The 26,597-nt window shown below is 53.3% G+C and overlaps 2 protein-coding genes across 3 annotated transcripts in view; both read left to right on the top strand.

Annotated features, from left to right (window-relative positions):
- The window catches only part of LOC123631877 (transmembrane protein 266-like), a 70,572-nt gene extending 59,072 nt beyond the window's left edge, over positions 1 to 11,500 (top strand). The window contains exon 4 of the mRNA XM_045541949.1: positions 11,126 to 11,500. Within this exon, the coding sequence (XP_045397905.1) occupies positions 11,126 to 11,288 (163 nt within the window). The 3' untranslated portion in view covers positions 11,289 to 11,500. The remainder of the gene's footprint in view (positions 1 to 11,125) is intronic.
- Positions 11,153 to 26,597, top strand: part of TMEM266 (transmembrane protein 266) — a 44,381-nt gene continuing 28,936 nt past the window's right edge. The window contains exons 1-3 of one of the 2 annotated variants that reach the window (XM_045541936.1): positions 11,153 to 11,174; positions 14,226 to 14,299; positions 25,604 to 25,660. The gene's annotated coding sequence lies outside the window, so the exon portion shown is untranslated. Of the gene's footprint in view, positions 11,175 to 14,225; positions 14,300 to 18,558; positions 18,913 to 25,603; positions 25,661 to 26,597 lie in introns of those variants that run through there. The other variant, XM_045541926.1, reaches the window with a different exon arrangement.

Below are 26,597 nucleotides of genomic sequence, written 5' to 3'. Positions count from 1 at the left end.
AAATTGCCCAGGGGCTCAACTGCCCACCACCAACTCCTCTTGAGCTCAGTGATGTTTCAGTGCTTTTCAGCTTCCCAGAATCTGAGACTATTGGAGCTGGAAGAGACCTTAGAAGGCATCTAATTCTAAATATTCTTATGGAACCCCAGGGCCCAGACAGTGGAAGGAACTTGCTCAAGGTCACAGAGTGACAGAGACAGGAGCAGAGCCCCATCTCCTTGCTCTTCATCCCAGCTAGCTCCACTGGGCTTCCCTTTGTCACCGGTCCCTTTACAATGTCAGGATTGTGACTGTGGATCAGATCGCATACATTGCACATGTGATGTCACTGCCGGCCACCCTGTTGAATGCTTCTCACTTCTCAATAGGCTTTTTTAGAAACATTTTTTTTAAGTGTGGTAAAATAGATGTAACAAAATTTATCATTTTAACCATTTTTAAGTGTGCACATCAGTAGCATGAAGTACATTCACATTGTTATGTGACTATCACTACCATTCATCTCCAGAACTCTTCATCTTGCAAAATAGAAACTTTATAACAACAACTCCCCATTGCCCCCTCCCTCCAGCCCCTGGCAACCACCATTCCACTTTGTGTCTTTCTGAATTTGATGACCCTGGGTACCTCATATAAATGAAATCGTATAGTATTTGTCCTTTTATGACTGGCTTATTTCACTCGGCATAATATCCTCAAGGTTCACCCATGTTGTAGCGCATGTCAGAATTTCTTTCCTTTTTAAGGCTGAATAACATTCCATTGTATGACTATATCACATTTTGCTTATCCATTCATCTATCAATGGATACGTTTGCTTCCACATTTTAGCTGTTGTGAATAATGCTTCTATGAACACAGACGTACAAATACCTCTTCAAGACCCTGCATTCAATGCTTTTGGGTATATATCCAGAAGTGGATTTGCTAGATCATATGGTAATTCTATTTTTATTATAACTTTTTGAGGAACTGCCATACTGTTTTCCACAGAGACTACCCCATTTTACCTTCCCTCCAACTGTGCACAAGGGTTCTAAATTTTCCATATCTTCACCAACACTTGCTATTTTCCATTTTTTTTGGTAGCAGCCATCCTTGTGGGTGTGAGGTGGTTTGGTATGCTTTTAAGTCCGTTTCCATCTCCCCTTTTGTCCATGAAAGCCCCATGAGGGCAGTAGCAGGAGCAGTCACGTCAACCGGCAGGAAGCCTGCAGGTGCAGGTGGAGGAGCCCCGCTTGGCCGAGCCCCTCGCCTGGCCCAGGAGCCCTCTGTCCTCCTGACGTCCCTGCCTAGCGGAGCCCAGACTGCAGTGCTGTCTGCTGTCTTCTCTTGTTGCCTCTACGCTCAGGCTGCCGAAGGCTCCAGGAGGAAAGTCAGACGCCTGCCTCCAGCCTCAACTTGAGTTTCAGTTTTTCTGACCGCCGTCCTCTGTGGTCCTGGCTAGTCCCCAGGGGACCAGTTCTGGGCCCATTTTCCCCAAATCCCTCTTGCCCTCAGCAGATGACATCCTCTCCTCCTTCCCTCAGAAAGTGGGAACAATCCTGGCTGCGCTGCACCGCACCCCACCCTTCCAGGGTCCGCCCTGTCCGCTGAGCGCTGACTCCCTCCCTCCTGCCTTCTGAGGAACCTCACTCCCCAGTCCCGTCCTCACCCTGTCTCATCCCATGTGTCACTGGCTACCACCATCTCTCGCTTTGACTTTGCAGTCAGACTTCTTTTTTTTTTTTTTAGTCTCACTCTGTTGCCTGGGCTAGAGTGCCGTGGCGTCAGCCTAGCTCAGAGCAACCTCAAACTCCTGGGCTCAAGGGATCCTCCTGGCTCACCCTCCCGAGTAGCTGAGACTACAGGCGCCACCATGCCTGGCTACTTTTTTCTAATTTTAGTAGAGACGGGGTCTCACTCTTGCTCAGGCTGGTCTCGAACTCCTGACCTCGAGCGATCCTCCTGCCTCGGCCTCCCACAGGGCTAGGATCACAGGTGTGAGCCACCACGCCTGGCCTGTAGTCATACTTCTTGAAAGCCTCACCCACGCTTGCCGTGTCCCCTGTGCCCCCTCCCACTCATTTCCAACCCACTGCAGTCCAGCTCCAGCCTCATCCTCGCCCGGAAACGGCTCTCCTCAAGGGCATCAGTGACTACCTTGTTGCTAAGACCCTCACACCATCCCCCACCAGCACCAGAAACCCGAGGCCACTCCGTCCTTCTCCAGGCCCCGCATGTCTGCTGTGACACCACTCTCCTCTGGCTGTTCCATCAAGGCCTTTTAAAAATTGTTTCTCCTCTGCTTATTCTTTGAATGTTGGGGTTCTTCATTTTCTTTCTCTCTACTAATTCTACACACTGGGTAATTTCATCCATTCCCATAACTGAAATTAATGTCCTTCAACTGGTAACATTCAAAGTCACGTCTCTAGCCCAAATCTCTCTCTCAGACTCCCAACTCTTATCCAACTACTTCCTCGACCTCTTCACAGGAATCCCAGACACACTTCAGAATCCTGACGAGTGTCTGGAATTATCTCTTCTTCTGCCTCTGAGTTGGCTGCATATTTGAGAGGAGAAATGTTCTTGTCTCCACCCAAATCATTGCTAAAAATAGCCTTTTCAGTGACAGCACTCAAATCGAGCCTGAGGAACCGTGACCTGCCCATCCCGGCCGTCTCAAACCCAGCATACCCCAAACTGAACGGTCCTCTCTCAAAGTGTATTTTCTATGGCCCCGACCGGTGGAACCCAGCCTGGCCTTCCCAACCCATTACTCGCAACAGAGCCACTCGGGCGTTTCAGCTCGTGTACACCCACCCTAAGGCTCCTTCCTGCCGTGACAGGAACCAGCGTTTCTGAGACACCCCGAGCTACATGAAGCCTGTCAGTCAGAGTCACCACTGGAGTCTGTGTTCCTCCTCCTCCCTCGCTCTGGTTCCCTCTTGTCCACCTCCAGTCCCCATGAGCTACGGACGGCGGTGGTGTCCATTATGGAACAGCTAGCACCACGTCCATGTGTGGGTGCCATGTAGGGTGGGGAAGAAAAGCCACCCCCTCCTGCCCCCCGACTCTGTGCCACGCTGTCGACGTGCTGCTTCTGGCCTCCGCCCCTCTGCACCTGGTCTCCAGTTCCATCCAAGGGCCCCCCTGGCACATCGTGACTGCTGTGTCATCTTCCTCTCCCTCTCTTCCTCTGTGCCCTCCAAACCGAGTGCCTCCCTCCTTCAACAGCGATAGCAGAAAAACCTCCATGTGTGTCCGCAGAGGGAAGAGACACTCAAGGGAGGGGGAGAAGGGGGCGGAGCGGGTGGCTGAGCATGTCTGAGCCCCAGCTGAGCTGGCCACATTGTCCTACTACGTGGATAACCTGAGGGACCAGCTCAGTTACTTCTCCCTCATGCCTCTCTGTCTTCTCCAAGTCCTCTGAATTTCTACTGCTTTAATATCCCTTCACCACACCATCCTTCTCACAAAGGGGATAGGTAAGTCTGTCAGCCAGTTGCTTTGGACCGTGTGAAACAGAAAACCCATCCCAAACTCACTGGCCCACGTAACATGGAGTCCAGAGCTAGGGCAGCTTTGAGTTTGGGGTAGAAACTCACCAGTGTCAGCAAGGACCGGATTCCTTCCGTCTCTCCACCTGCTGTCAACAGTGTTGGCTTCATCCTGACACCGTTAGGTTCCCCTCACAGCTTGTGCGAGAGAGAGTTGCCTGGGGTCATCAGGCCACATGCCTCCTCATTCATGTCTGGCGGGTAAGAATGGCTGCCCGTCATTCTCTTTTGAGAGCAAAAAAGAACTTTCCCAGAAGCCTCCAGCAGCTCTCTCCTCATGTCTCATTGGCTAGAATTGGGTCACATGGCAACGTACACGGGAAAGTCCGTACGCCAATCAGGCCCACCCTTTGAACTGTATAATTTCCCAGAATGCATTGCTGTTACTCCGGTGGGACAGGGGTGTTGTAGATATTAGAGAAGCACTCACAGGGCACCGCAGCTCTCCATAGCCTTCAATCTAGAATTAGATCTTAATTTCCTTCAGCCTTTCTAGATGTTGTTTGGTTTGGGAGAGATCTGCCCTCTTAGACTATTTCTTCAATAACCTTGTCAGTTGATACTTTCATTCCGATGCCATTTGACCTGTATCCATTGTCCTGGTGGAAAATGCTGGGACTTTGTGTTTGAATGTGACCAGAGCCCCTTCTTTCTTTTCTTTTCTTTTTTTTTTTTTTTTTTTTTTTTTTTTTGAGACAGAGTCTCACTTTGTTGACCAGGCTAGAGTGAGTGCCATGGCGTCAGCGTAGCTCACAGCAACCTCAAACTCCTGGGCTCAAGGGATCCTCCTGCCTCAGCCTCCTGAGTAGCTGGGACTACAGGCATGCGCCACCATGCCCGGCTAATTTTTTCTGTATATATTTTTAGCTGTACAAATCATTTCTTTCTATTTTTAGTAGAGACAGGGTCTCGCTCTTGCTCAGGCTGGTCTCGAACTCCTGACCTTGAGCAATCCTCCTGCCTTGGCCTCCCAGAGTGTTAGGATTACAGGCGTGAGCCACTGTGCCCAGCCGCCCCTTATTTCTTGTTCTCGTTCTTTGGCACTGGACATCACCCCATTCAACAGTGGGAAAGTGAGGGACAGAACCGCCTCCCAGTGAACGAATCGTCCACCTTTGGAAGAGGGACATTGAGTTTGCAGAAAGATAACTCGTGACTCATACTGGAAGTTCTGTTTTCTCTTAACCAACTACAGTACATTAAAGACCTGGTTGGTTTTCAGGGTGTGGGCAAGACAAGAGGGCACAAATGACAAAAAAAAAAAAAATTCAGAGAAGCCCAGAGTCTCCACCCTAGTGAGGCCTGCAGTCCTGTAGGAGACGATGGTGACAGTACGTGTTTTGAAGGCAGTGCAAGGCAAGGGTCACCCTCTGCGTTTTACAAATGAGACTGTGGTCACAGAGAGAGACGGTGCTGCCCATGTTTCTGGAGAAAAGAGGACGCAGAGGGGGTCATGGGAGAGCAGATGGGATAATCTGTGTTAAAAATAAAGTAAGAAGTTAAAGATATTCAGTGTTTAGTAAGGTAATTATTTCCAAGAGGTCAGGGCTGGACTCCCAGGCAGGAGAAGCCTGGAGGAAGTTTGGGTCTTGGGGTGGGCAAAAGGGTCGTTATTACTTGGAGATGAGACCAAAAGCACATTTCTGCCAGAACTTCATACTCAGAGGGAAAAAACATAATGGGGGCACAGGGATATTTTTTGAGATGTCAGGTTGGAAAAATAAGACACCCAATATAGCAAACATCTCTAAATAAGGACTGAAATAATTTTAGATATGCCAGCAAGCAAAGGCTGTGGACAAAGAAAAGGGAGGGGTAGGGACCTATTAAGCCATAGCCCAAAATACCCTTCTCTCTTTCCATACTATCTAGCTTGGGGGCCACATCCTACAGGAAGTCTTCTGTCCCCTACCGCAACCCAGGTTAGGACCTCACCTCAGTGCACCCATAGTCCGTTGCCCACATCTGTCACCACGCCCAGGAGTGATGCTGAGCTCTACTCCTCTCTTTAGGAGTCTGTCTCCAGTACTGGGCCAGGTGCTCCCTCAGGGCAGGGCTCCGATGGTCTGTGCCTGGAACAGAGGGTGCTCCTGCTGCAGGAATGACTCTGAACGAGTGAGTGGGTGGGTGGTGTATATTAAGATAGGGATTAGAAAAGAAGGGGAAGCCCAGTTCTGCTTGAGGAGAGTTGGGAGCTGGCCCCCAGATCTCTGTGGAGTTGAGAAAGAGCCACAAGAGAGGAGACAGCTTCTTTTGCCTTGAAAGTGAAGCCTGTGGTCTGTGGGTGGCCCACCTCCGAGTGTCCCTGCCAATTCCACGCCCGCTCCACAAAGTCAACCTAAAAGGAAGAAATCACATTCACCCCAGGACATGCCAATTTCACTTAGTAAGATTTTAGCATCTTGGTAGGAGAAGGAAAAGGCTTTTGGTGTTCTTTCAGGGTTAAAAGGCAGATTCATCCCTGCGTGACCACGCAGGTACAGAGTCTGGAAATTCTGCATCTCGTGGTCTTTTGCATCATTTTTCCCCCAGAGAGAAAAAAAAAGGAGCTTTATTAATCCACTTTCTTCATGCCAGTAAGATTTGTCCATAATAAACACCACCCCTTCCTCTAGCATACCTGCTGTCCCTGGACCCCAAGCTGACCCTGTGACCCCCAAGCCCCTCTGTATTCATAGTAGTAGACTCAGGCTTCCAGGAAGGTTCTTGATGCCCCAACCAGAGAATAAAAGCTTAATTCAGATCAAAACATTTTTCCTGATATGCAGAGATTAGCCGTGTTCCCTGTAGTGCAGGAACCACAAAGAATTGTCATTGATTAAGAAGGCAATAAATTCAGATATATTATTTCTCAGCAAAGTAGCCACCCATCCCCACCCTACTCACAGGGTGCAGGTGACCACTAGATGGCGGCAGAGTGCCTCTGACCACCCGGGGTGGGGTGGGGTGGGGTTACCGGAGCCCTGCCTGGAGCAGAGGAAGAAAGTTGAAATCCAAGGCCAGGGCCTCCAAGGAAAGACAGCGGAAATTATGGCATCTGGGATGGAGTAGGGCCCCCCAATCATCTGCGGAGGCACCTGGGATTTGGACTTTGGCCAAATAGAAGGAGGGGGAGCATGGCCGACCCTGGATTTGCCAAATCACAGCAAACCCTGATAGAGCTGGACAGGGGAGAAGTGGGATGTGCCTGAAAACTGTAGCTGATGGGGTCCCACTCAGTTAGGAAGCTGACCTCATCCAGGCACCCCTGCCCTCACAGCACAGCACAAAGGACATTCTCAGACTTGTGGCCAGTTCCCAGAATTGAGGACTTCAGGGTGGGAGAGGTTCTTACGGGCACTTGATCCAAGAGCACCCTACTGCCTCCCTGAAGTCAAGCTTGAGTCCCTTGCCAAGGAGCTGGGAAGCCACTCCTTGACCACAACCTACCTACACGGCAGCCCTTCCGAGATGTGTGGACAATGCCCTCGGTCCCCGTAAGTAGGGGCAGCCAGTTCACAGTGTGTATTGTTCATGGTGCCTGCAGAGGGATTTTGTGGCTTGCCAAGTGTAGTGGCAGCTTCTTACTCCTGGCCCTGAGCTCCTGCTACCACACCCTGCTGTTTCCCAGAGTTGACATTTCCAAGGATGCAAGAAATCTGAGATCTGGGACAAGCAAATGTCAGATTCTGGTGACCCCAGCTACACACGGCCCTCTTTCCTCTCTTCTCCCCAAGGCAGCAGGGATAACCTTTAGCTCTGATTGCAGAACTGACGTTGCCTGCATGGAAACTTCATTTAGTTCCCCAAAGGGCTGCGAGGGTCACCTCTCACCTCCAACCTGAGGGTTCTTGTTTCAGAAAGTGTGTTTATGTGCTCGTAATTCTGAATCTATGTCACTGTTGTGGCTTGCCTCTTGGAACTGGGTACAGGGAACAAAGGGGAAGCTTGGCAGTGCTGCTCCTGTGCGGGTTCTCCCCGGGAGAGTGGGAAAGGAGCCCACTCACCATTTCAGATACGCAGGGACAGGGTGTCCCTGGGCACTGTGTTGACAGTTCTCACAGGACGAGATTATGTGTCTCTTTGGAGAAGCAGTACACATGTGAGCTCATTTCCCTCTCCTGATTTTTTTCTCCCTTTGTTTTGCTTTTTAGAGTTGTCTAGGACTAGGAGCTCATTGCATCATCAGAGTTCACTTCTAAGGCTGCAGGATCCACCCTCGTGTGCCCAGCACCCAGTACAGTGCCTGGCATCCAGTGGGCACATAATTGCTATGTGTGGAATGGAATGAATGTCGAAACACCCATATTTAGATAATTCATCCCCTTTCTAATGACCATGTATGTAACTCCTCATGATAGTAGGTACACATGGTAAGCACTGTATTATGGGCTTTACATATGTCATTTTTAATATTTTAAATCTTCACAACAACCCTGCAAAGGCAGATATCTCCATTTGGGGGATTAGGGAACTAAGGCTGAAAGACTGCACTCAATTCAGCCAGTGGCAGGACTGTGATTTGGACACGCTAGATGCCACCAAAAGCCAAACAGCTGGAAGAGTCTGGCTTCCCCACCAGGACAAAAGAGAGAAAAGGACTTGCCTTTTAAAACAACCGCATGAGTTAACATTTGTAAAGTGCTCAGAACAGCTCCTGTTGCATAGTATGTGTAAGTGTTTTTTAAATAAATAAAAATAAAGCCCATCTCAATGAGAGAAGTTAGATTTAGTCAGCCTCATGGCTTTCTCTGACAATATTTTCATCATCTGGAATAAATACAGTAAATCCCAGGATATTCTGCTGACCATTAAAACCACCATCAGGTTCATCTGTGATGCCCGGGTCACAGGTGCTCCTCATCCTAGAATTGGAGCCAGGCAGGGCCTCAAACACCCAATCCTAGGGTTTTAACCTAGAGCCTGGGTATCTTTAGATGATCCATCAGTGAATTTTAAGGAGTCCTTGTACCCCTTGAAACTTTATACACAGTGTTGTGGTTTTGTGCATTTTTCAGGGGTAGGACTGTAGTTTTTATCCGTTGTTGGAGAGCTCTGGAGCCCAGAAAGGCTCTGGGGGCCACTTGTCTAGCAGTGCCTCTGCAAGGGCAGAGTGAGAGCAGGTGGGGAAGCCCAGTGCCCTGGGCTTCATTCCGGCTCCTGCTACCAGAAGTCTTCCAGGCTCATTCTGACGCCCCTCCCACAGCTCCCTGCCTTGGGGACTTGGTTGAAAATCTCAGTGTAGGGCTGACAGGGTCACCTGGTCCTGCTGGCTCCAGGGAAATAGGCTTTCTGTGGTCTACTGCCTCCTCTGGGGATGCCATGCTGCTCCACCGCCGTCAGCACCTCTCAGGACAGCTTGAGGGTCCCCACGGTCACCATACTCTAGCCACTCACCTGCTCACACCCCAGGAGGATCAGTGCGGCCTCTCCCTGCCTGCACCGTGTGTCCACAGCCAGCCTGGCAGCCGCAGCGCCCAGACCAGGCAGTGGCCGCGGGGTGGGAGGGGCCGGCCCGGAGCAAGCACAGCCCTCGCCATCCAGCACCGCCGGCTCTGCTCCGCCTTCCAGAACGGGGCTGCTGCAGCGCCCGGCTTGGGGACGCCGCCCGAGGGAGCAGTGGCCGGAGCCACCTCCTTCCAGGCCTCCCCCACGGCCCTACCTCACATAAAGGCTCCCTCGAGAATTTGCCAAAGCTCGTTTTCATACTCTAGAATTCATTCTCTCACACTTTTATCTGAACACCTAAGAATACAAAGAGAAACAGCAAAGAGACCCAGCCTCCTCCTCCCACCCCAGGATTTCTCTGCGGCCTCGGGAGTGACTGCCTCCTGGCCGAATCTCACTCGCCTGCCAGGAAATGCCATCTGCTTGTTGGTATTTGCAGACTCTGGCAGCCCAAGCGCCCCCTGGAGCTGTCCCCTCCGTGCTCCTGAGCCAAGACAGGAAATTGGGAGACGCTTGCCCTCTAGTGGGCATTCCGGGGACACCAGCGCCCTGAGAGCCAGCCCCAGGGCCTCGACGGCGGGGTGCCAGGGAGAAGGACCGAAGCACCTTCTCTAATATCCCCTCCGGCCCACTAGGCGCCTTGAATCATTACTTAACCACTCAGGGAGCTTTTGAAAATGGACACATTCTATTTTGCTGCTCAAACACAGTCTCCTAGGAATGCCTGCGTCATTTGAATTACGGGGGAAATTTTATTAGCAGCTTGGGACTTCCAAACCCGAGGTCAGCAGGAAGCTTGCAGCTTCAGCCCAGCCTCCCAGCCCCCCACCCGCAAGGGCTCTGTTCTGGAGCCTTGGGGTCCGTGGTCTGACAGCAGTGGTGCAGTCCTGCCCCATGTCTGCTCTTTACAAAGGAGCCCAAAGCCCAGGAACTACGTGGACACTCCCCCCGCCACACACACACACACACACACACTCACACACACAGCCTGCCTGCTTCACGGTCCCCTGGGTGCCCCCAGGGCTGTCTCACCTCTCCAGCTCCCAAACTCCCTTCGCCATGCCCCGTTCACTTTCTGAGACGCCTGTGACCTCTACTAGGCCACCTAAAGCAGTGGCTGTCACCCAGATCACCTGGGGTCTCAGTGGCACGCAGACTCTCATTCAGTGGGGCTGGGGAAGGGCCGAGAGTCTGTACTTCTAACAAACTCCCAGGTGACGCTGACACTACTGGTCCCCAAAGTCCACACAGCATCAAGGACCTAGGAAAGTGGTTCTCAGTCTTTTTTTTTTTTTTTTTGAGACAGAGTCTCGCTGTGTTGCCCGGGCTAGAGTGAGTGCCGTGGCGTCAGCCTAGCTCACAGCAACCTCAAACTCCTGGGCTTAAGCGATCCTCCTGCCTCAGCCTCCCGAGTAGCTGGGACTACAGGCATGCGCCACCATGCCCAGCTAATTTTTTCTATATATATTTTTTAGTTGGCCAGATAATTTCTTTTTATTTTTAGTAGAGACGGGGTCTCGCTCTTGCTGAGGCTGGTCTTGAACTCCTGACTTCAAACGATCCTCTTGCCTCGGCCTCCCAGAGTGCTAGGATTATAGGCGTGAGCCACCGCGCCCGGCCTAAATAACAACTATTAACATTCTATAGAACTAGTGTTCCATGCAACCTACTTTGAAAAACAGGGATTTTGTTCAAATCTTTCGTTTTTACAGCTGAAAATGGAAAATCCATTTGCTAATTCATTGGGCATTTATTAAAGGCAAATTGAGGCTCTCCCAAATGCCAGAGCCTGTGCTAGGTTCTGAAACGCACAGCAATACAATAGCAGCAGCTCACTTTCACGTAGCACTTGCTGCACAGACAGACTCTCTGCTAATCTACAAGCTGTTGGTTTCATGCCCATTTCGAAGACCAGGAGACTGAAGCACAGAGAGAGGCTGTGAGTTGCCAAGATCAGCATGTAAACCCAGCTCCGTCTCATAATGAGATGTCTGCCCTTTGCAGTTCTACCCAGTGGCCTCTTGGATAAGAGAAGCCCAGAGCCAAGCGGAGCCCTGGAGTGACTCGGGTCGGTTTGGGAGCAGGGTGTGGTTGGGGTCTCCCTTCTTGTCCCACCCCACTCTCAGCCTCCTTTCTCCCCACTTTTGTCCCTGCAGGTCTAACTGGCTGAAGCCGTGCTGCGGGAAGAGAGCAGCCGTGTGGCAGGTATTTTTGCTCAGTGCAAGTCTCAACAGTTTCCTGGTAGCCTGTGTAATATTGGTGGTGATTCTCCTGACTCTGGAACTTCTAATAGATATAAAGCTCCTCCAGTGTGAGTAGCAAGAGAGATACATATGCAAATACGTATGATGTCAATATTCAATGTGCATCTGCAGCCATCAGGGGTCCCCAACCAGCAGACTGTGATCTGCCCCCAGCTGATGCCGCTGCCACGCTCTGGCCCCATGGCTCACAGGGACCCCCTCTGGGGAGGACGTGCTCCTGGCATATCCCGTCTCCATCTGCCCAGCACGACTTTGCCCCTTTCCACCAATGTGGCCTCTGCAGTCCCCTCCCCAGCAGTCCATGATCAGAAACTGATGAAATAAAAAATGTTGGGGACCCCTGTATGCATTTTTTCCTTATTGTTCCCATTTGGAATTTTCCAGGTTGGAATTTTCTGTAGGTTAGAGAGTTCCCGTTTATGGAGGCCTATCACCCTGTAGTAACCACTAATGACAGCAACCATGATGGCTATAAGAGTCCTCGTATTTTTACCCAGCCATAAGGTGGCAGTGTTGTTTACATACACTGTGATCGTTTTGAAAGCTGTTTCTCATGCATTGGACCCTAACAGCAGCCCTGTGAAGTGGGCAAGGCTGGTCCGACCCCATGTCACAGAGTGGGCAATTAAGATTTAGAGATGTTAGAGACTTGCCCCCGGTGACAAGTATTGGGGCTGGCACTTCAAGCCACCAGGCCAGTTAACTGCGTGGCCAGTTCTCTTCCCTCCTCGGTCCTCTTGGTGTTTGTCCTAGTTCCCCATTAAGCCTGATGCGCGTGGCTCATCCCTCTTCTGACCTGGGTGTCCCGTAGCAACGTGGCTGTCAGGGTGGAGGCCCGCTTCCTGCCCCCCTCCCTTGTAAACCCGTGTCTGGTGCACCAGAGGGGCAGGGGCCAGGCATTCCGACTCTTGGCTCGGATGAGCACATGGCTTCTGGGAGAGCTCGGTTCCCCGGCTAGGAAGGTGGACCATTCAAGTATGATTAAAAAAGAGGTGAGACTGTCAGCCTCAGAGAGATTTCCTTTCCTGCCACTGGCAAAATCCGGGACTACACTCAGCCCCGCCAGCCCATTTAGTCATCTGGGCTTGTTTTCTCAAACACCCCCAGTGCTTTCCTGGATCCTCTATACGCAGGCTCTGCCGAACCTTCCCCCAAGTGAGCCTTCCTGCTCCCTAAAAGATGATGACCGTGAGCACAGGATTGCTTTTGTCTGATAAGCCTAGTTGGGTTTTATGCAGCTGGTGGCCCCTTGGTTCCAATTAAAGTATCTTCCAGCATAAAGTGACCGGTACTGGTTTTACACTCAACCTGTCTTCAATTAAACCATGTTGTATTCTTTCCCTCCCACTCATCCATACTGTCTGCTTTTTATGAGATCTGACCATAACGGAGTCTTTCTTTCCCTGTGGTGGCTTGTCCTCGGGGCCCTCGGCTGCTCAGGTTGTGACAAGGCATTGAGTAGAACTGAGAACCCAGCCGACACTGGAATTTTGCTTAAAATTAAGTATCCAGGAGATTGATTTTGGTGGGAGATCCAATAGCAGCTCATAAAAGGCATCTTAAATTCCATAAAACGCACAATCAGAGATTTATTGCTCTTCTAAAGCAAACCGTAAAAAAAGGCACAGGAATTCATTTGAGAGATAATGGGGAGAGATTTTATGTTTTCAGAATCATCTGGAGGTCTCTTCAGAGTCACACAGGCCTCAGCCTCTTGGTCCCCACTGGTATGCGTGTCGCCCGTCTCGGGGCTCATCTTCCGTAGGTCATCCTGGCCCAGAGCCAGGGGACCCCAGAGTCTCCCACCTGGAACCTGGTTTTGCAGCTTTCTTCCCCATGGATGTGCTCTCGGACCTGGTTTCCCAGCCCACAGATGCCAGGGTGTCGGGAGAGGCTGTGGGCTGTGTCTCTTGGGCCGGCCCTACCCGTGGCGGGCACTGGGCGTCTTCAGTTGGCCTAGGGGATTCTGAGCAGGGCACCAAGCAGGCCGGGCAGCAGCCTGCTGGGGAAGCAGAGCAGGCGTGTTCTCTGCAGCATTCCTGCCCCTGCCCCGCCTCAGCCCTGCCGCACTGTTCCAGGATGTCCTGCTAGTATTTCTTTTAGGCCTGCCCTCTGGGGAGCGTTCCTCCCCCGACTCTCCATCAAAGCTCACCCGACCCTTGTCGTGGCCCCAGCACCCTGCTCCTGGCCGTGCTGGCTGATAAACTAAGCCATGCTAGGGTTCGGAGGCTGGGCAGGGCTTCCTGTGTTTCCAAAGGTCCTTCCAGGGACAAAGCCTCCCCCCCTAAGCAGTGACTGTGGGAAGGTGGGGCGGGAATGTTCAGTGGCTGGCGACTCTCCCCACTCGCACTCCACAACCTGGAAGACGACCAGAGCAATGTGGAAGACCCCAGCCCGCTGGCTCTGCTGCTTTTGAGGGGCGGCTGACACCCCCACCCCACATCCAGCTCCCTCTCCCAGTCCTGCTCCAGCCTTCTCTCTCCAGAGCACCCTGGCCGACACCACCATCTCTGCAGCCCTGAGTTTTCAGAATGAAACGTGAAAGTGAGCTGGCCTTGAGTCCTACCAACCGTGCATGGTGCTTTAGGGGTGGACTGCGGGGTGGATTTCTGAAAGACCATCCTGCCATGACCAAAGCCTTGGATGTCCTCATAAGCCCCCTCTGGAGGAGGGCTCCTTTCCTGGAGTCTGGCTACAGCAAAAAGCCCGCCAAAGACCAAGCAGGAACTCAGACCAAGCAGCCCATGGGGAAAGAGGCAGCCCCCTTGGGCTGGAGGAAAGAACAGCACCGCTGGCCCCCGACCTCCCACCACCTCCCCTGCAGACACCAGTTCAAGCTGCCCTTGTTCTCTGACCTGACTTCTACCAGATCTAACTGCCCGTGCAAGGAGGCCCAGGGTCCCAGAGGTCTCCCTCGATGCTGTGAAGCCCCCCTCTACGGATGCACATAATTCCTTGCTCCTAAAATTGGCCCTCATTGTGTTCCTTGCAGTTTCCAGTGCATTCCAGTTTGCTGGCGTAATTCACTGGATCAGTCTGGTCATTCTCTCTGTGTTCTTCTCAGAGGTAGGTAAAGACTCGGGCCCTATAACCTCTTCTGCAGGGTGATTCCCGTCCCGGGGAAACCAAGGTTCACTTCTCAAAATATTTCCTGGTGTCGGGCCCTCTGCTAGCCCTTGAGGCTGCAGGGGGGAGGTGCCATACAGAGGGCTGGGCCCGCGGTCGGAGATGGCACAGGGAGGAGCCGCCCACCCAGCCAGGGAGGCTTGGCCGGAGCAGGTGGCCCCAGAGTGGAATCTCAGAGGATGAGCAGGTGTTCTCCAGGTCAGGGGTGGGTGATGACATCTGTGTAGGTGAGACTGAACATGACATAGCTGAGGGACAGCAAGCTGTTGGTGTGGCTGGAGAGGAGCAGGCAGGAGGTGAGGCTGAGACCAGGGAGCCCGGAGGTGGGGAGCAGGGTGGACACCATGGCCATGGCCCTGGGCCCACAGCTGGCCTGACCTTTGGGGCTGAGGCTTGGAGAGGGCAGAGAGGACAGGGTCACAGGGCTGGCATTGAACTTGAGCCGGTCCTGCAGGGTGCATGGGGCCTGACTGGGCCAAGAGTTGTGCCCCCTCCGTGTGAGCGAAGAGGTATGTTTCTGAAGTGGTGGGTTGGGGAGAACAGACACCCGTCAGCATTGCTGGGGGCGGTTGGTAAAGACCAAGTCACTGTCTCCACGCTGGAAGGAAGACAGAGCCGACCGTGGCCCTGGGCACTGGACTCGGTGCAGGAGCTGAACAGCCCGGTGTGGGCACTCAAGTGTCTGGGAAACCAGGATCCCAGCACATTCCTCTGTCCTTACATGGGGGCAAGTGACACTTCTTTTGCACAGTTCCCAGGCTGTCACAGTGGTACTTTGGCCTGCATTTGGGGCTGCTGCAGGCAAGCTTTTTCCTGTCCAGTGGGCAGTGGGGGAGTCACCAAAGGACAGGAGACTTTCTTCTGGAAAACCAGTTTCTCCTAACAGGGCCGAGGACTGGCCCTTGTCAGCCAGCAGCTGTCTCACTCCACCCGTGGGCCCACCCCCACCACAGGCACACATTAGCCCAAGCAGAGCACGGTGGGGCCTTTTGGCAGGGTCCAGCAGACACGGGGGGAGAGGCAGCAATGAGTGAGGCACAGGGCCTGCGGGGACATATGCCCAGAGCTCACACCCACGTGGGGCTCGGCACCCAGGGCACGGCGGGGCTGCAGAGAGGAATGGTGCGGGCAGAGGCACAGCCATAGAGAGTATTTTGTGGCGTGATCAGGGAACCCACAGAGCAGGAGTCCCAGGGTCCTCCTGTGGGCCGGCTCTTGCCTAATGACCCTGCTGTCTCTCTCCCTGAAAAGCAAGGAAGGCTGGGCCTTGGCCTTGAGTCGAGTCGTGAGTCTGGGTGTGGGTGTGGAAGGCTGGACAGCAGGCATTCCAAGCACAGAACGTTCTCTTCCCCAGGCCTGAGCTCCTGCAGCCCGTGGGGTTGGCTGGTGAGCCCGGGCCTGAGGCTCAGCCCGAAGGGGCAGATCCCAGCACTGCCCTCCCGGGGAGAGTCCTAGCCAGCTCACGGAGACCGTTGCCCTGGACATGCCTCAGCCCCCCAAAGCAGAGTCCCTGCTCCCCAGCTTGCTGCCCCCGTGAGGATCCTGCCCTCCCTGGGCCCCCGTCTCCGCTTGCCGGGATTCCCTTCCACAAACGCATGGGCCATGGCCAGATGTCTCCTTTATGCAAACCTTGGAAAATGTGCCATGTGTCTGTGACTGCCAACAAAAATGTTTAATCAGTTGCTGCGGTTCTTCTCCTCCATCCCTCTGCTTTGGTTTTATTGGCTTTTGCAGAATTTATTACCCAGCGTTAATTTGGCATTCCCTTCCTGTCACTGCCGGAGATGAACCACCTGAAACAGACAAGGCCCCATGTGCAGGAATCACAGCCTCAGAGTCCCTCCATGTCCACCCCCAAAGCAGGAGGGGGACGGGGCAGGGAGAGCTGGGTCTGCTGGGTCCTGGGGGAGGAGGGCTGGTTCCCTCACCTTGACCTTCTCAAAGATGGTGAGGGGTGGAGCTGGGCAGTGGAGTAGCAGGGAGCCCGGCCTTCACATGGGGCAACCGTCCCGGGTGGACAGAGGGGATGTGAAGACCGCACAGCCCAGCTAGCGAGCGTGGTTTCTAGGCTCTCAGAGTGCCCCGGAGAACCGCATGTCGGAAAAAAACGGTTACCAGAATGGGCTCACAGAGGCCCCCTGCCCCAGAGGGTTTGGGGACACATGAGGGTATTTGTGCCCTCCACCATGACTGTCTTGCCTAATAGGAGGGGCCAGGGGAGCCCCATGTCCCTCAGCAGTGGGCCAGCCTGTGTGTTTTACTGGGATTTGCCCACCAACACCAGCAGTGTTCTTTTAAAAACACTACACAGGTTAGAAGAGCAGCCTGGGGTCACACAGCCAGCTGTGGCCAAAACTGGGCCCAGGGCTCTGGGCTCCTAATCTGGTCCCTGGCCACTGACTGCATCCCTGTGTGGCCCTGGAGCTGGCAGGCTGGGAAGGGACCAGAATCTAGGGGACAGATCAGGGCCAGGAGCTGGCCACAGGCCCAGAAGGAACCACACTCCGTCATCTGGGATAAATGAACATGGCCCCCTGCAGGTCTGGCCCCTTCTTTCTTGGTAAAGGGATGTGGCTGTGGGCGGAGGATGGGGTGTCACTCTAAGCCTCCTGGGACTTAGTGAGTGGGCCTAGTTGACAGGCAAATTCCACGAAGGTCAGACCCGAAGGGCCCTGGCTGCCCTGGAGCCCTGTACCTTGTCCTAAGCAAGGTTCTACCCTCCTCTCAACTGAGTCTTAGACATCCCCTGGGCAGGAGGAGGGCAGAACATTTTATGAGAGGTGAGAAAACCTGCCGGGGCCCATGCACAGGCCTCTGGGTGGGTGGGCCGTCCTCTGCCCCAGCCTCCGCCCGTCCCAGAGCCCTGCGAGCTCCTTCGGGAAGACAGGTACCTTTGTTCCGTCAGGGCCCAGAGGACAGAGCTAGGCCCAGAGGAGGGGTCTGTGAGGCTGGATTGGGCTCAGTTTGAGGACACCTGTTCAAACTGGCCCCGCTGTTCGACAGTGAGACAAATGCTTCTCAAAGTGGTGACAGTGTGGCCCCCTTGGTCAGGTAGGCTGTGTAGGGGGCCAGGGTGGGAGTGCTACCCAGATCTCGGCACTTGTCCTCCAGGCCACATCAAAAGAACGAGAACAAATGGTTTGAGGAGAAGGAAAGAGAAGTTTATTACTTTCTTAATAAGCAGAAATACAGAGCTTTTAAAGGCTGGGTTCTCAGCTTAGGCAATTGCTGTTCAGCTGCAGTTGATGATTCTGATCATCCCGTATCCACTGGGGACAGTCCCTCTACCTCCACCCGGGACCTCCCTTTACCAGGTCTGGGCTGAGCCCTGTCCTGCAGCACAAGCAACAAAAGACTGATCCTGCCCCTCCCAACCACTGGCCTGAGGCAGAGATGCAGGTTTTAGTTCTCAAAAAGAGGTGGAGGATGCTTAAAAGAGACAGGAAATATTTTTGCCATTTCTTTTAGGCCATTCCGTCTGTTACAAGAGTGGGTGACCACGAGGCTTCCTGGGCCCTGATGTCCTAGGTCAGGCAGGGTCAGTGCACTTCCGTGTGTCCCGGCAGCACTAAGAATAAGCAGAACCTTTGGAATCCAGATAGAGAATTGTGCAAATGTTTTTTCCAAAGTGCAGCCCCACCCTTGGCTGAGACCAGGCCCAGCTGGCCACTTGGAACCAGGGAGCCCGCTGCTCCTCTTCCTGAGACTGCACGAGCTCTCAGGGCCTCCTGGCCAAGGTCCGGCCACCCCCACAGCAGGGCCTGTGCAGGCTCTGGGGTGTTGGCCCCTTCCCTGGGGTGCGGAAGGGCCCAGGCAGTCCCAGCTCTTCCCCTGGAAGAGGAGAAAGCTGAGCCACGGCTGGCCTTCCAGACTCGAGCCTCAGGTGGTGGCGACTGCTGCTGATTCTTCTTCCGCTTCCTTCCTCCTCCTCCTCTTCTTCCTCCTCCACTCTTTCCTCCTCCTCCTTCTAGGTGAAATTCTCATAACAAAACCCTTTTAAAGCGTACAGTTCAGTGGCGCTTAATCCATCACCTCTATCTGGTTCCAAAGCATCCTTATCCTCCAGCAAAGGAGACCTCATACCCGTTAGCAGTCACTCCCTTCTTCCCCTTAAGCCCTGCCTGCCAACTACTAGTCTTTTTGTCTCTATGAACTTCACGATTCGGGCTATCATGTAAGAGACTCGCACAATACGTGGGCCTTTGTGACTGGCTTCTTCTGCTTCGCATGATGTTGTCAAGGCTCATCCACATCGTAGCGCAGCTCGGCACTTCCTTTCACGTCTGAACACGGCCCCATCGCATGGGCTACCATGTTTCACTTATCCATTCCTCAAGGCTTCTTCCAACATCAGCCGTGGCAGCCACCTCCTTCTCCGAGAGGCAGCCTCTCGGAGTTGGCCCCGGCTGTGCGGGGTCCAGAGGGGCCCGGGCTGCTGGGTTACCTGCGCCGTTTGCCAAGTGACATGCACTGCCAAACCAGACTGAGCCGGGGCCTCATCTTCCTGCACCGGCAGCCACCCCAGGATTCAGGATCCGTGAGAGGTTCTCCTGGTGAGTCTCAGTCCCCAGGTGGGAGGCGAGAAGGTGGTGCCACACTTTATGCTCTGAGAGATGACGGAGGAACTTACTTCCCCTCAGTGTGTGACAACTACTCTGTAAGAGGGAGCCAGTTTGGCCACTGAGTTGCTGTGTGGCCTTGGGCAAGTCACTGCCCCTTTCTGTGCCTCACTTCCCCAGCATTAACATGAAGGACTTGGATCCGAGCTGTGGGCTGCCTTCCTGTCCCTAGCTGAGGTGGAGCCGCTGCTCACACGTAAGGGTAGAGATTCTCCTCTCTCTCTCCTCTCCAAGTTTCAGAGAGGTATAGGGAAGTCAGGGCTCCAGGCCATGTGCCTCCCCTCCTCACTGGTCCCATCTGTACAGTGCACCACAGCTGCCCCCGCCACCCCGCCTCACAGGAGGAGCCCGATAGGACCGTGAGAGTGCCACGGACAGACTCTGTGAGAGGAGGAAATGGGGGAGACCCCAGAGCAGCAGACTTCTCGGAGGGTCGCCCTTGATTTGAGAAGGTTCAATCCTGCCACTCCCCACCCCGTGTGACTGCCCTGCCCCGCCCCTGCTTGGGCCGGCACTAGAGCCAGCCTGCAGTGACTCCTTGCTGACTGTTCACCACTGCCAGGAACCCTTCGTCCCAGAACCCCTCAGGCGGGCCTTCTTGCTGCTCGCCTAGAGATTTCTAAAAATCAGGCCGGGCGTGGTGGCTCACGCCTGTAATCCTAGCACTCTGGAAGGCCGAGGCGGGCGGATTGTTTGAGCTCAGGAGTTCGAGACCAGCCTGAGCAAGAGCAAGACCCCGTCTCTACTAAAAATAGAAAGAAATTATATGGACAGCTAAAAATACATATATAGAAAAAATTAGCCGGGCATGGTGGCGCATGCCTGTAGTCCCAGCTACTCGGGAGGCTGAGGCAGGAGGATCACTTGAGCCCAGGAGTTTGAGGTTGCTGTGAGCTAGGCTGACGCCACGGCACTCACTCTAGCCCGGGCAACAGAGTGAGACTCTGTCTTAAAAAAAAAAAAAAAAAATCAGCACCCCTGTGTAAAGTCACGCAAATGGCAAAAGGGACTTCAACTCACACTGTAGGTTCGTTCACTTATTACAACAGTTTGCTGGAAGACGGCGGTCAAATGTCTGGTTTTTTAAAAATAGCATAGCAGTTTTCCATAGGAAGAAGTGTCCTAGTGTAGGAACACCTTTTTCTTATTTGCACAAAGGTGCCACACGAGCTTGTGGCGGCCCTGTCGATCTCTGATCTTTTTTTGGGAATGCTCAGGCTGGTGCTTTCTGCCTGGAAGGACTGTCCCACTGCTGCTGCCACTGCAGTCTTTCCCTTCCTCCAAGGGTCAGCTCAGTTCCTCCCCTCACCTCCTCCAGGCAGCCTGTCCTGACCACCCTGCCCACATGGACCTCCCCTGCTCTCAGCTCCAGGGCACAGGTTTTGTCCCAGCTCGGCTATGTGCAGGGCAGACCAATGGCACCCTCCGTGGAAGATGTGAATAAATGCAACATGTTTGCGAGAAGTTATTCTTCAGAATCTCATTTCTACTTTTTCATTAGCCATGACCTTAAGGATCTTACGGAGCTTGCAGGTCAGATATAAAGGTGAATTTTCTGAGTGAGTTGGAATGATGCTTTAGACAGTATCACGCTCACTGTCAGTAGAAGTCTGCAAGTGCCGGCTGGATGGCCAACTCTTTGGGCTACTGGGCCAGGGATTAAAGCACTGGAAGGGGTTGGGCCATGCAGCATAAAATTTAAGGTCCTCCCTCCAGCTCTGAGATTCTAGGAATAATCCCAGACCCAGAATGTTCTACCTAACACAGATTCTTGGGAACAACTGCTCCGGCAAGTGAGAAGAGCTGGGTTAATTAACACTTCGGACTCCTGGAGAAGGGGCCCACTAGAAGGAAAGCACGTCCTCGCCAGCCTTGGCCTCAGAAGCAGACGAACCTGATGCCACCTGCGTCATATTGAGAGGGGCTGGGAGGCCACCAAGCAGACAGTCTTGGTGACTTCTCAGGCCTGATCGACACGAGGGGAAGCCCTGAGGCTCCATCTGATCACCCCGATCTAGAAAAAAATAGTCCTAATGTTTACAAGAATAATTTTGCCCATTGTAGAAAATTTAGAAAATAAACAAGCCAGAATAAGAAAAAAAATCACCGTATGCACGTCACCCACAGATAACCACTATTAATTTGGTTTATGTCCAGTGAAGCTTCTGCAGTGCCTATGTGTGTACACACTTTTTCCTTGAGAAAGATGGGATCATAGTGGACCTGATATTCTAGAACTTGCTTTTCTTTTTGTCCATTAATATTTTGTAAGTGTTTTTCCATGTTATTATACAGTTGTCCCTTGGTGTCCATAGGGGATTGGACCCAGGACCCTTCACGGACACCAAAATCCGTGGAGGTTCAAGTCTCTGGTATGAAATGGTGCAGTATTTGCACATGACCCACCCACATCCTCCCGCACACTTTAAATCATCTCTCGGCTGCTTGTGATACCTCATGCAATGCCTACATGTCCCTTCATTCCCATGGACTCAACGTACTACGTGGCACGCGACAAATTCAAGTTCTGCTTTTTGGACCTCTGTGGATTTTATTTGCCGAATATTTTCGATCTGCAGTTACTTGAATCCATGGATGAGGAACCCACGGGTATGGAGGGCCAATTGCATATTCTTTTAAAACAGCATATTTAGGAGCATCCTACCTGGTTATTTCTCATCGGGAAACAGCTCAGGCATGCTGAAAACGTAACGAATCACCTAATGCACACCTGCGTTCCTGCCCCCTGCTTTGTCCAGCCCTACCACTTTGGCATTCTCCCCTCATTTTTGATGGCGGCATCCATTGCATGGATGTCTCTAGTTTAACCCTCATCTTGGACTTTTAGGAGGTCTCCAGTTTTCTGCTAATAAACAGCATCAGCCCTGAAGACTCACCCATCCCAGCAACCCCAGCATGGATTTAAAAGTGGTTCCCTAGAAGCAGGAAGGAAAATGGATTCTCCGCCAAACTTACAGGTGTTCCTGTAGCCCACAGGTCACAGCAGTCGTCCCATCCCCTGCCTCCTCAGGGAAGCTGTCAGTGACTCCCACCCCGCCTGCTCCTCGCATGCCCACAGTCCACACCCCCTCTGCCCTCACCTGGCACCCCTTGTGCTGTTATCAGTTGTCGTGGCCTCTCCTCTCACCCAACTGGCCAGTTTACTCATGTGGACGGGTGGTGCAGAGCGGGGACAGGCCTAGCCTGCAGAGCCACTCCTGGGCCCTGTGCCTCCGGGCTCAGCCTCTCACTGCTATGCAGTCCTGGGAAAGTCACTTCACCTCTCTGAGCATCCAGTTTCCTCATCTGTGAGAAGAAGTTGCAAATACCCATCTTAGAGGGATTTTTGTGACAAACAAGATGGTGGGTATAAAGTTCCCGTATGAGGCTGTGTTCTCCAGGGAAACGAGACCAACAGGGAGTGCATCTGCATGGAACTGGCTCCCACACGCAGTGGCAGAGCCTGGCAAGGCCGAGTGACGGCCTCAGGGTTTCACTGCTCCTTAAACTTGAGAACAGCTCCTATCATCAGGCCCTATCTCGCTTGGTGCCTCACTGGGAGGAGGCAGTCCCTTTGGGTCACCAGCCACCATCCCCAGGGATTTGGAGGGAGAGAACGTCAAGGCGCGAAAGAGGAGGCTGATGGGTCCGCTCCTGTTTTATCAACATCCACCCCCAGGGGGCGCTCCTGTGCAGCCCTGCAATCACCCTCCACTGGCACTTGTCACCTGGCAAACCTTTCTTGTACTCACCAGTTCAAGACCGGCGACAGTTTTCAGCTCCTGCAAAGATTTCTCACATGTCTTAGTCTTGCCCTGTAGTTGGATCCTGGAATCAGTGTCTTCCTCTTGCTGTTCTAGTTTAGCCCCAGGGAAAACTTGCCCAAGAGCAGATCCTTCTAGAGGAAGCAGCAGGGTCAGCCCCAGTGCCTGCTACCCACAGTGGGTGTTCCCGAGGCCAGCCCGCTCCCCTGCGCCATGCACCACCCCACGCCCCCAGCGCCCAGGCGGGCGTCTCAGGGCTGGGCTCTCACAATGGCTTTGACCCTGATTCGGAGCCACGCTTCCCCTACAGATGGGAAAGGTGTTTCCGGAGCCCATCGACAGCTGCCTTCTGCCACTCTGGTCCCGTGGGCTGGGCGAGGAAGGAAAGGCTCCCAGAGGAGGTGGGCTTGAGCCAGGCCTCAGAGGACGGGGCCCCATGTGGACAGGCCGGCAAGGAGGGCAGGCGGGTGGCCAGCATTCCAGCTGTTCTGTGTGCTCACCTGCCCCCACTTTGGCCCGTAAAACCATTAAACTTCCATCCCCTCCTGGAGCACAGCGGCTCTGTGCGTGCCACCTTCTCCATCCTGTGGGCGGTTGCTGGCTGAGTCTCCCCCCTGGCCAGGTCCCTTCCCATCCCCCAGCCCGTGCCCCCGGGCCACTGCCTTTTCAGCTAAGAGTGTTGTTTTTAAAGAAGCATAATGATTCCTCTTAGGTGAGGTCCCTAGAGGAGTCAAGTCCACAGAGGCAGAAAGTAGAATGGCGTTTGCCAGGGCTGGGGGGAGGGGAGACTGGGAGTTACTGTTTTATGGGTGTAGAGTTTCAGTTTGGGAAGAGAAAAAAGTTGTGAAGGTGGATGGTGGTGATGGTTGCACGACAGTGTCAATGTACTAAATGCCGCTGAGCTGAACACTTCAAAATGGTTAAGATGCTGTATTTTGTACTATGTGTATTTTACCACAATTTTAAAAGAAGGAGGAGGAGGAGGAGCAACAGCAGAAATCCTATTTGGACCAGGCCCTGTTCCCATCTGTCCTAGCCTGGACTTTCCGCTTTGGGAGCCCCAGAATTGGGAGTGTGGGGGTGCATGTGGCTATTGCAGCATTTCGGAAGAGACAAACACCGAGTTTCAACCTCAGCACAATTAGAGGGATTGGACAGCAACGAAAGAAACCAGGATGATATGTGGTGTTCTTACACAGCTTGAGCACACGATGCAGAGCCAGAAACCTCTGGGTCCAAATACTGACTTCATCATCAATTGCCTGTGTGATGTTGGGTAGCTTTTTTAACCTCTCTGACCCTCTCTGTAAGATGAGAATCACAAGTAAGGGAGGGTGGCCAGGGTCTGGCACTTACTGGCATCTACTAGAAGGTAGATGTTATTCTCATAAATATCGGGAGGAATTGTATCGTGCGTATCTCTGGCAGAAGGAGACACTGGGGCCCAGCGAGGGAAGTTGACTTTCCCAAGGCCACAGAAACAGCCCATTATAGAGCTGTAACCTCAAGGTATCTTGGACCCCCAACCAGATCTCTTCCCACCCCTGGGAGCTGCCTTGCAGTCAAGCATGGGTCCACCAGCCCAGAGACTGGGAAGCCATAAAGGAGTAGACATCAGGCTGCCACATGTTCCTCTGTGTACTCAAAGAAGGTGACATGACTGGCCACCACCAGCATCCCACTTTCTCCTCCTTCACGGAAGTCAGGATCATCCTTTACACGAAGAGATAGATTTTACCAGCCAGCCTTTCCGTGGCATAACCAGTATGGGTGATGTTCCACAGACTGGGGCAGCCTCGCTGAGTTCAGCAGGCTGGTCTTGCACTACAGGCAGGTAGGAGAGGGGCACCTGGTGTGAATTACTATGAATTAAAGTCATCTTGGCTCAAGGAATAGCCTACAGAAGAATGTGGCAGGATCATATAAGACCAGCTTTTAAGAAGCTTCTTTGGAGAAAGATGCAGTCTTGGTGAGGAGACCACTCCCGAAGGCAGCAGCATTTAGGAATTATCCATTCATGCATGCGTTTTTTCATTCATGGAAGAACACGTTGGGTAAGCAGGTAAAGCTGACGTGGTGGCTTGGGCTGGTGGGGACCCGGCAGGCTTCCATCTTGTTGTCTGGCCCTCCTTAGTTGAAGACGGCTCACCGTCACACCTACACACCCACATTCCAGTCTTTGGGAAGAGGGAAAGAGGAGGAAGAGCCGAATCCATTTAAGCCCACAGCCCAAAAGTTGTACTCAGTGCTTCTGCTTACTAGCCATTGGCCAGAATATAGTCACATGGCCACTCCTGGACTCAAGGAAGGCTGGGAAATGTAGTCTTCAGCTGGGTGGCCATGCTGAGGCTTCCATCATTGTAGAAGGAGAGAAGAGATTTGGGGTTGGAAAGGGAGTCGACTGTAGCCTCATGCAAAAACAAGGCAGTAGGAGAGAGAGCTTGCATGTTTGAATATTTCTAAGTGGTTTGGGGCATGAAGGGAGTGGGAAAAGAGGATGCAGGTGAGGGAGGCAGGGTCCTGAGTATCATTCCAAGGGATTTGGAGTGTATTCTCTAGGTATTGGGAGCTCTGAAGGGTTCTGAGCGAGAGCTGGCACAGTTGGTGCTGGGGGTGCCCAGGGATGGCACACAGAGGGCGGGAGGGGCAGACCCTGCAGGCTGGGAGCCAACAGGAGGCTCTGGAGCTGGGCACTGGCACTAGGGCTGGAGAGGGCACGTGGGTGAGAATGCTCGGGAGATGGTGGAGGCTTTCCCGCATCACCGAGCAAGGAAGCAGAGCTCTGCATGCTGAGCTCTGGAGTCTTCGCTGCTGGGCCAGGGGCTGGAGAACAGTCACCTCTTTTCTCTTTCTCTCCTCAGACTGTTCTGCGGATCGTGGTGCTTGGGATCTGGGATTACATCGAGAACAAAATAGAGGTAAAAAGAACAACGTCTACCCCCAGACCCCAACCGAGCCAGCCTGGAAGCTGGAAAATGTCACTGTCCCATCCATTCCAGGTTGGGAGCCATCAAAAAAGCCTGGTTCCTTCCCGCAGCGCACCGGGGTGGAGCAGGGAAAGGGTGGAGGCTGGGGAGGGCCGACTGGATAGTTTCCAGCAAAGGGACGCTCTCAAACAATCTCCTTGAAGTTCTGCAAACTTTTAAAATTTATTTTTGAATCACTTTGAAAAGCTTTTGAGATGTGTTTTAAAACAAATCCACTGGGCAGGAAACTGTAAAAGCGCTTCTCAGCCTGGGTTTCCACTCTGCTCCCTGTCCCCAGAGGTGGGGTGCAGAGGGTGGGGTGGCATGCGGGGGAGCCCTGGCTGCTGCTGGCATTTGTGCACATGCCAAGGCAAGGCGGTCAGCGCTGCCGCCCACTTCTTCCTCTCCTCTCCATCCATATCTTGGCCTCTTTGGGCTCAAGCTGGGAGCTGACACAGAGGGCCTGGCCCATGAGAGGCTCGGATGGAGGCCCGGCTGGGGCAGGCAGATGGAGGTCAGGGCCCAGGGCTTAATAAATTGTGCAGGCTGCACACCTCCTCACCTAGCCCCGCCCCTGAAGGGTCAGGCACTCTGTGCTGGACAAAGATGAGATGTGGGCCCCAGGTCCTGCTCCCCCAGGGAAGGAAGCACCCCGTGCCTGCCCTCAGCCCTTACCCTGCCAGTGCGGGGTTCAGGCCAGCTCTGCCCAGGGCCTAGGATCCAGGCCCCAACCTGAGAAGGGGTGAGACAGCCCAAGGCTGTCTGAACTGAGGGCTGGAGATGGGCTGAGATCACTTGGAGGATAGAGGGTGCGCAGAAGCACATTTAGGAGGGGGGAGACCCCTAAAGACTGAGGAGGGTCAGGAGGGCTGGCCAGGTATGGGGTGAC

Source organism: Lemur catta, chromosome 1, assembly GCF_020740605.2.
Source record: "Lemur catta isolate mLemCat1 chromosome 1, mLemCat1.pri, whole genome shotgun sequence".
Taxonomy (NCBI): Eukaryota; Metazoa; Chordata; class Mammalia; order Primates; family Lemuridae; genus Lemur; species Lemur catta.
The sequence above is the reverse complement of the archived record's forward strand: the minus strand, read 5'-3'. Positions and strand labels throughout refer to the sequence as shown.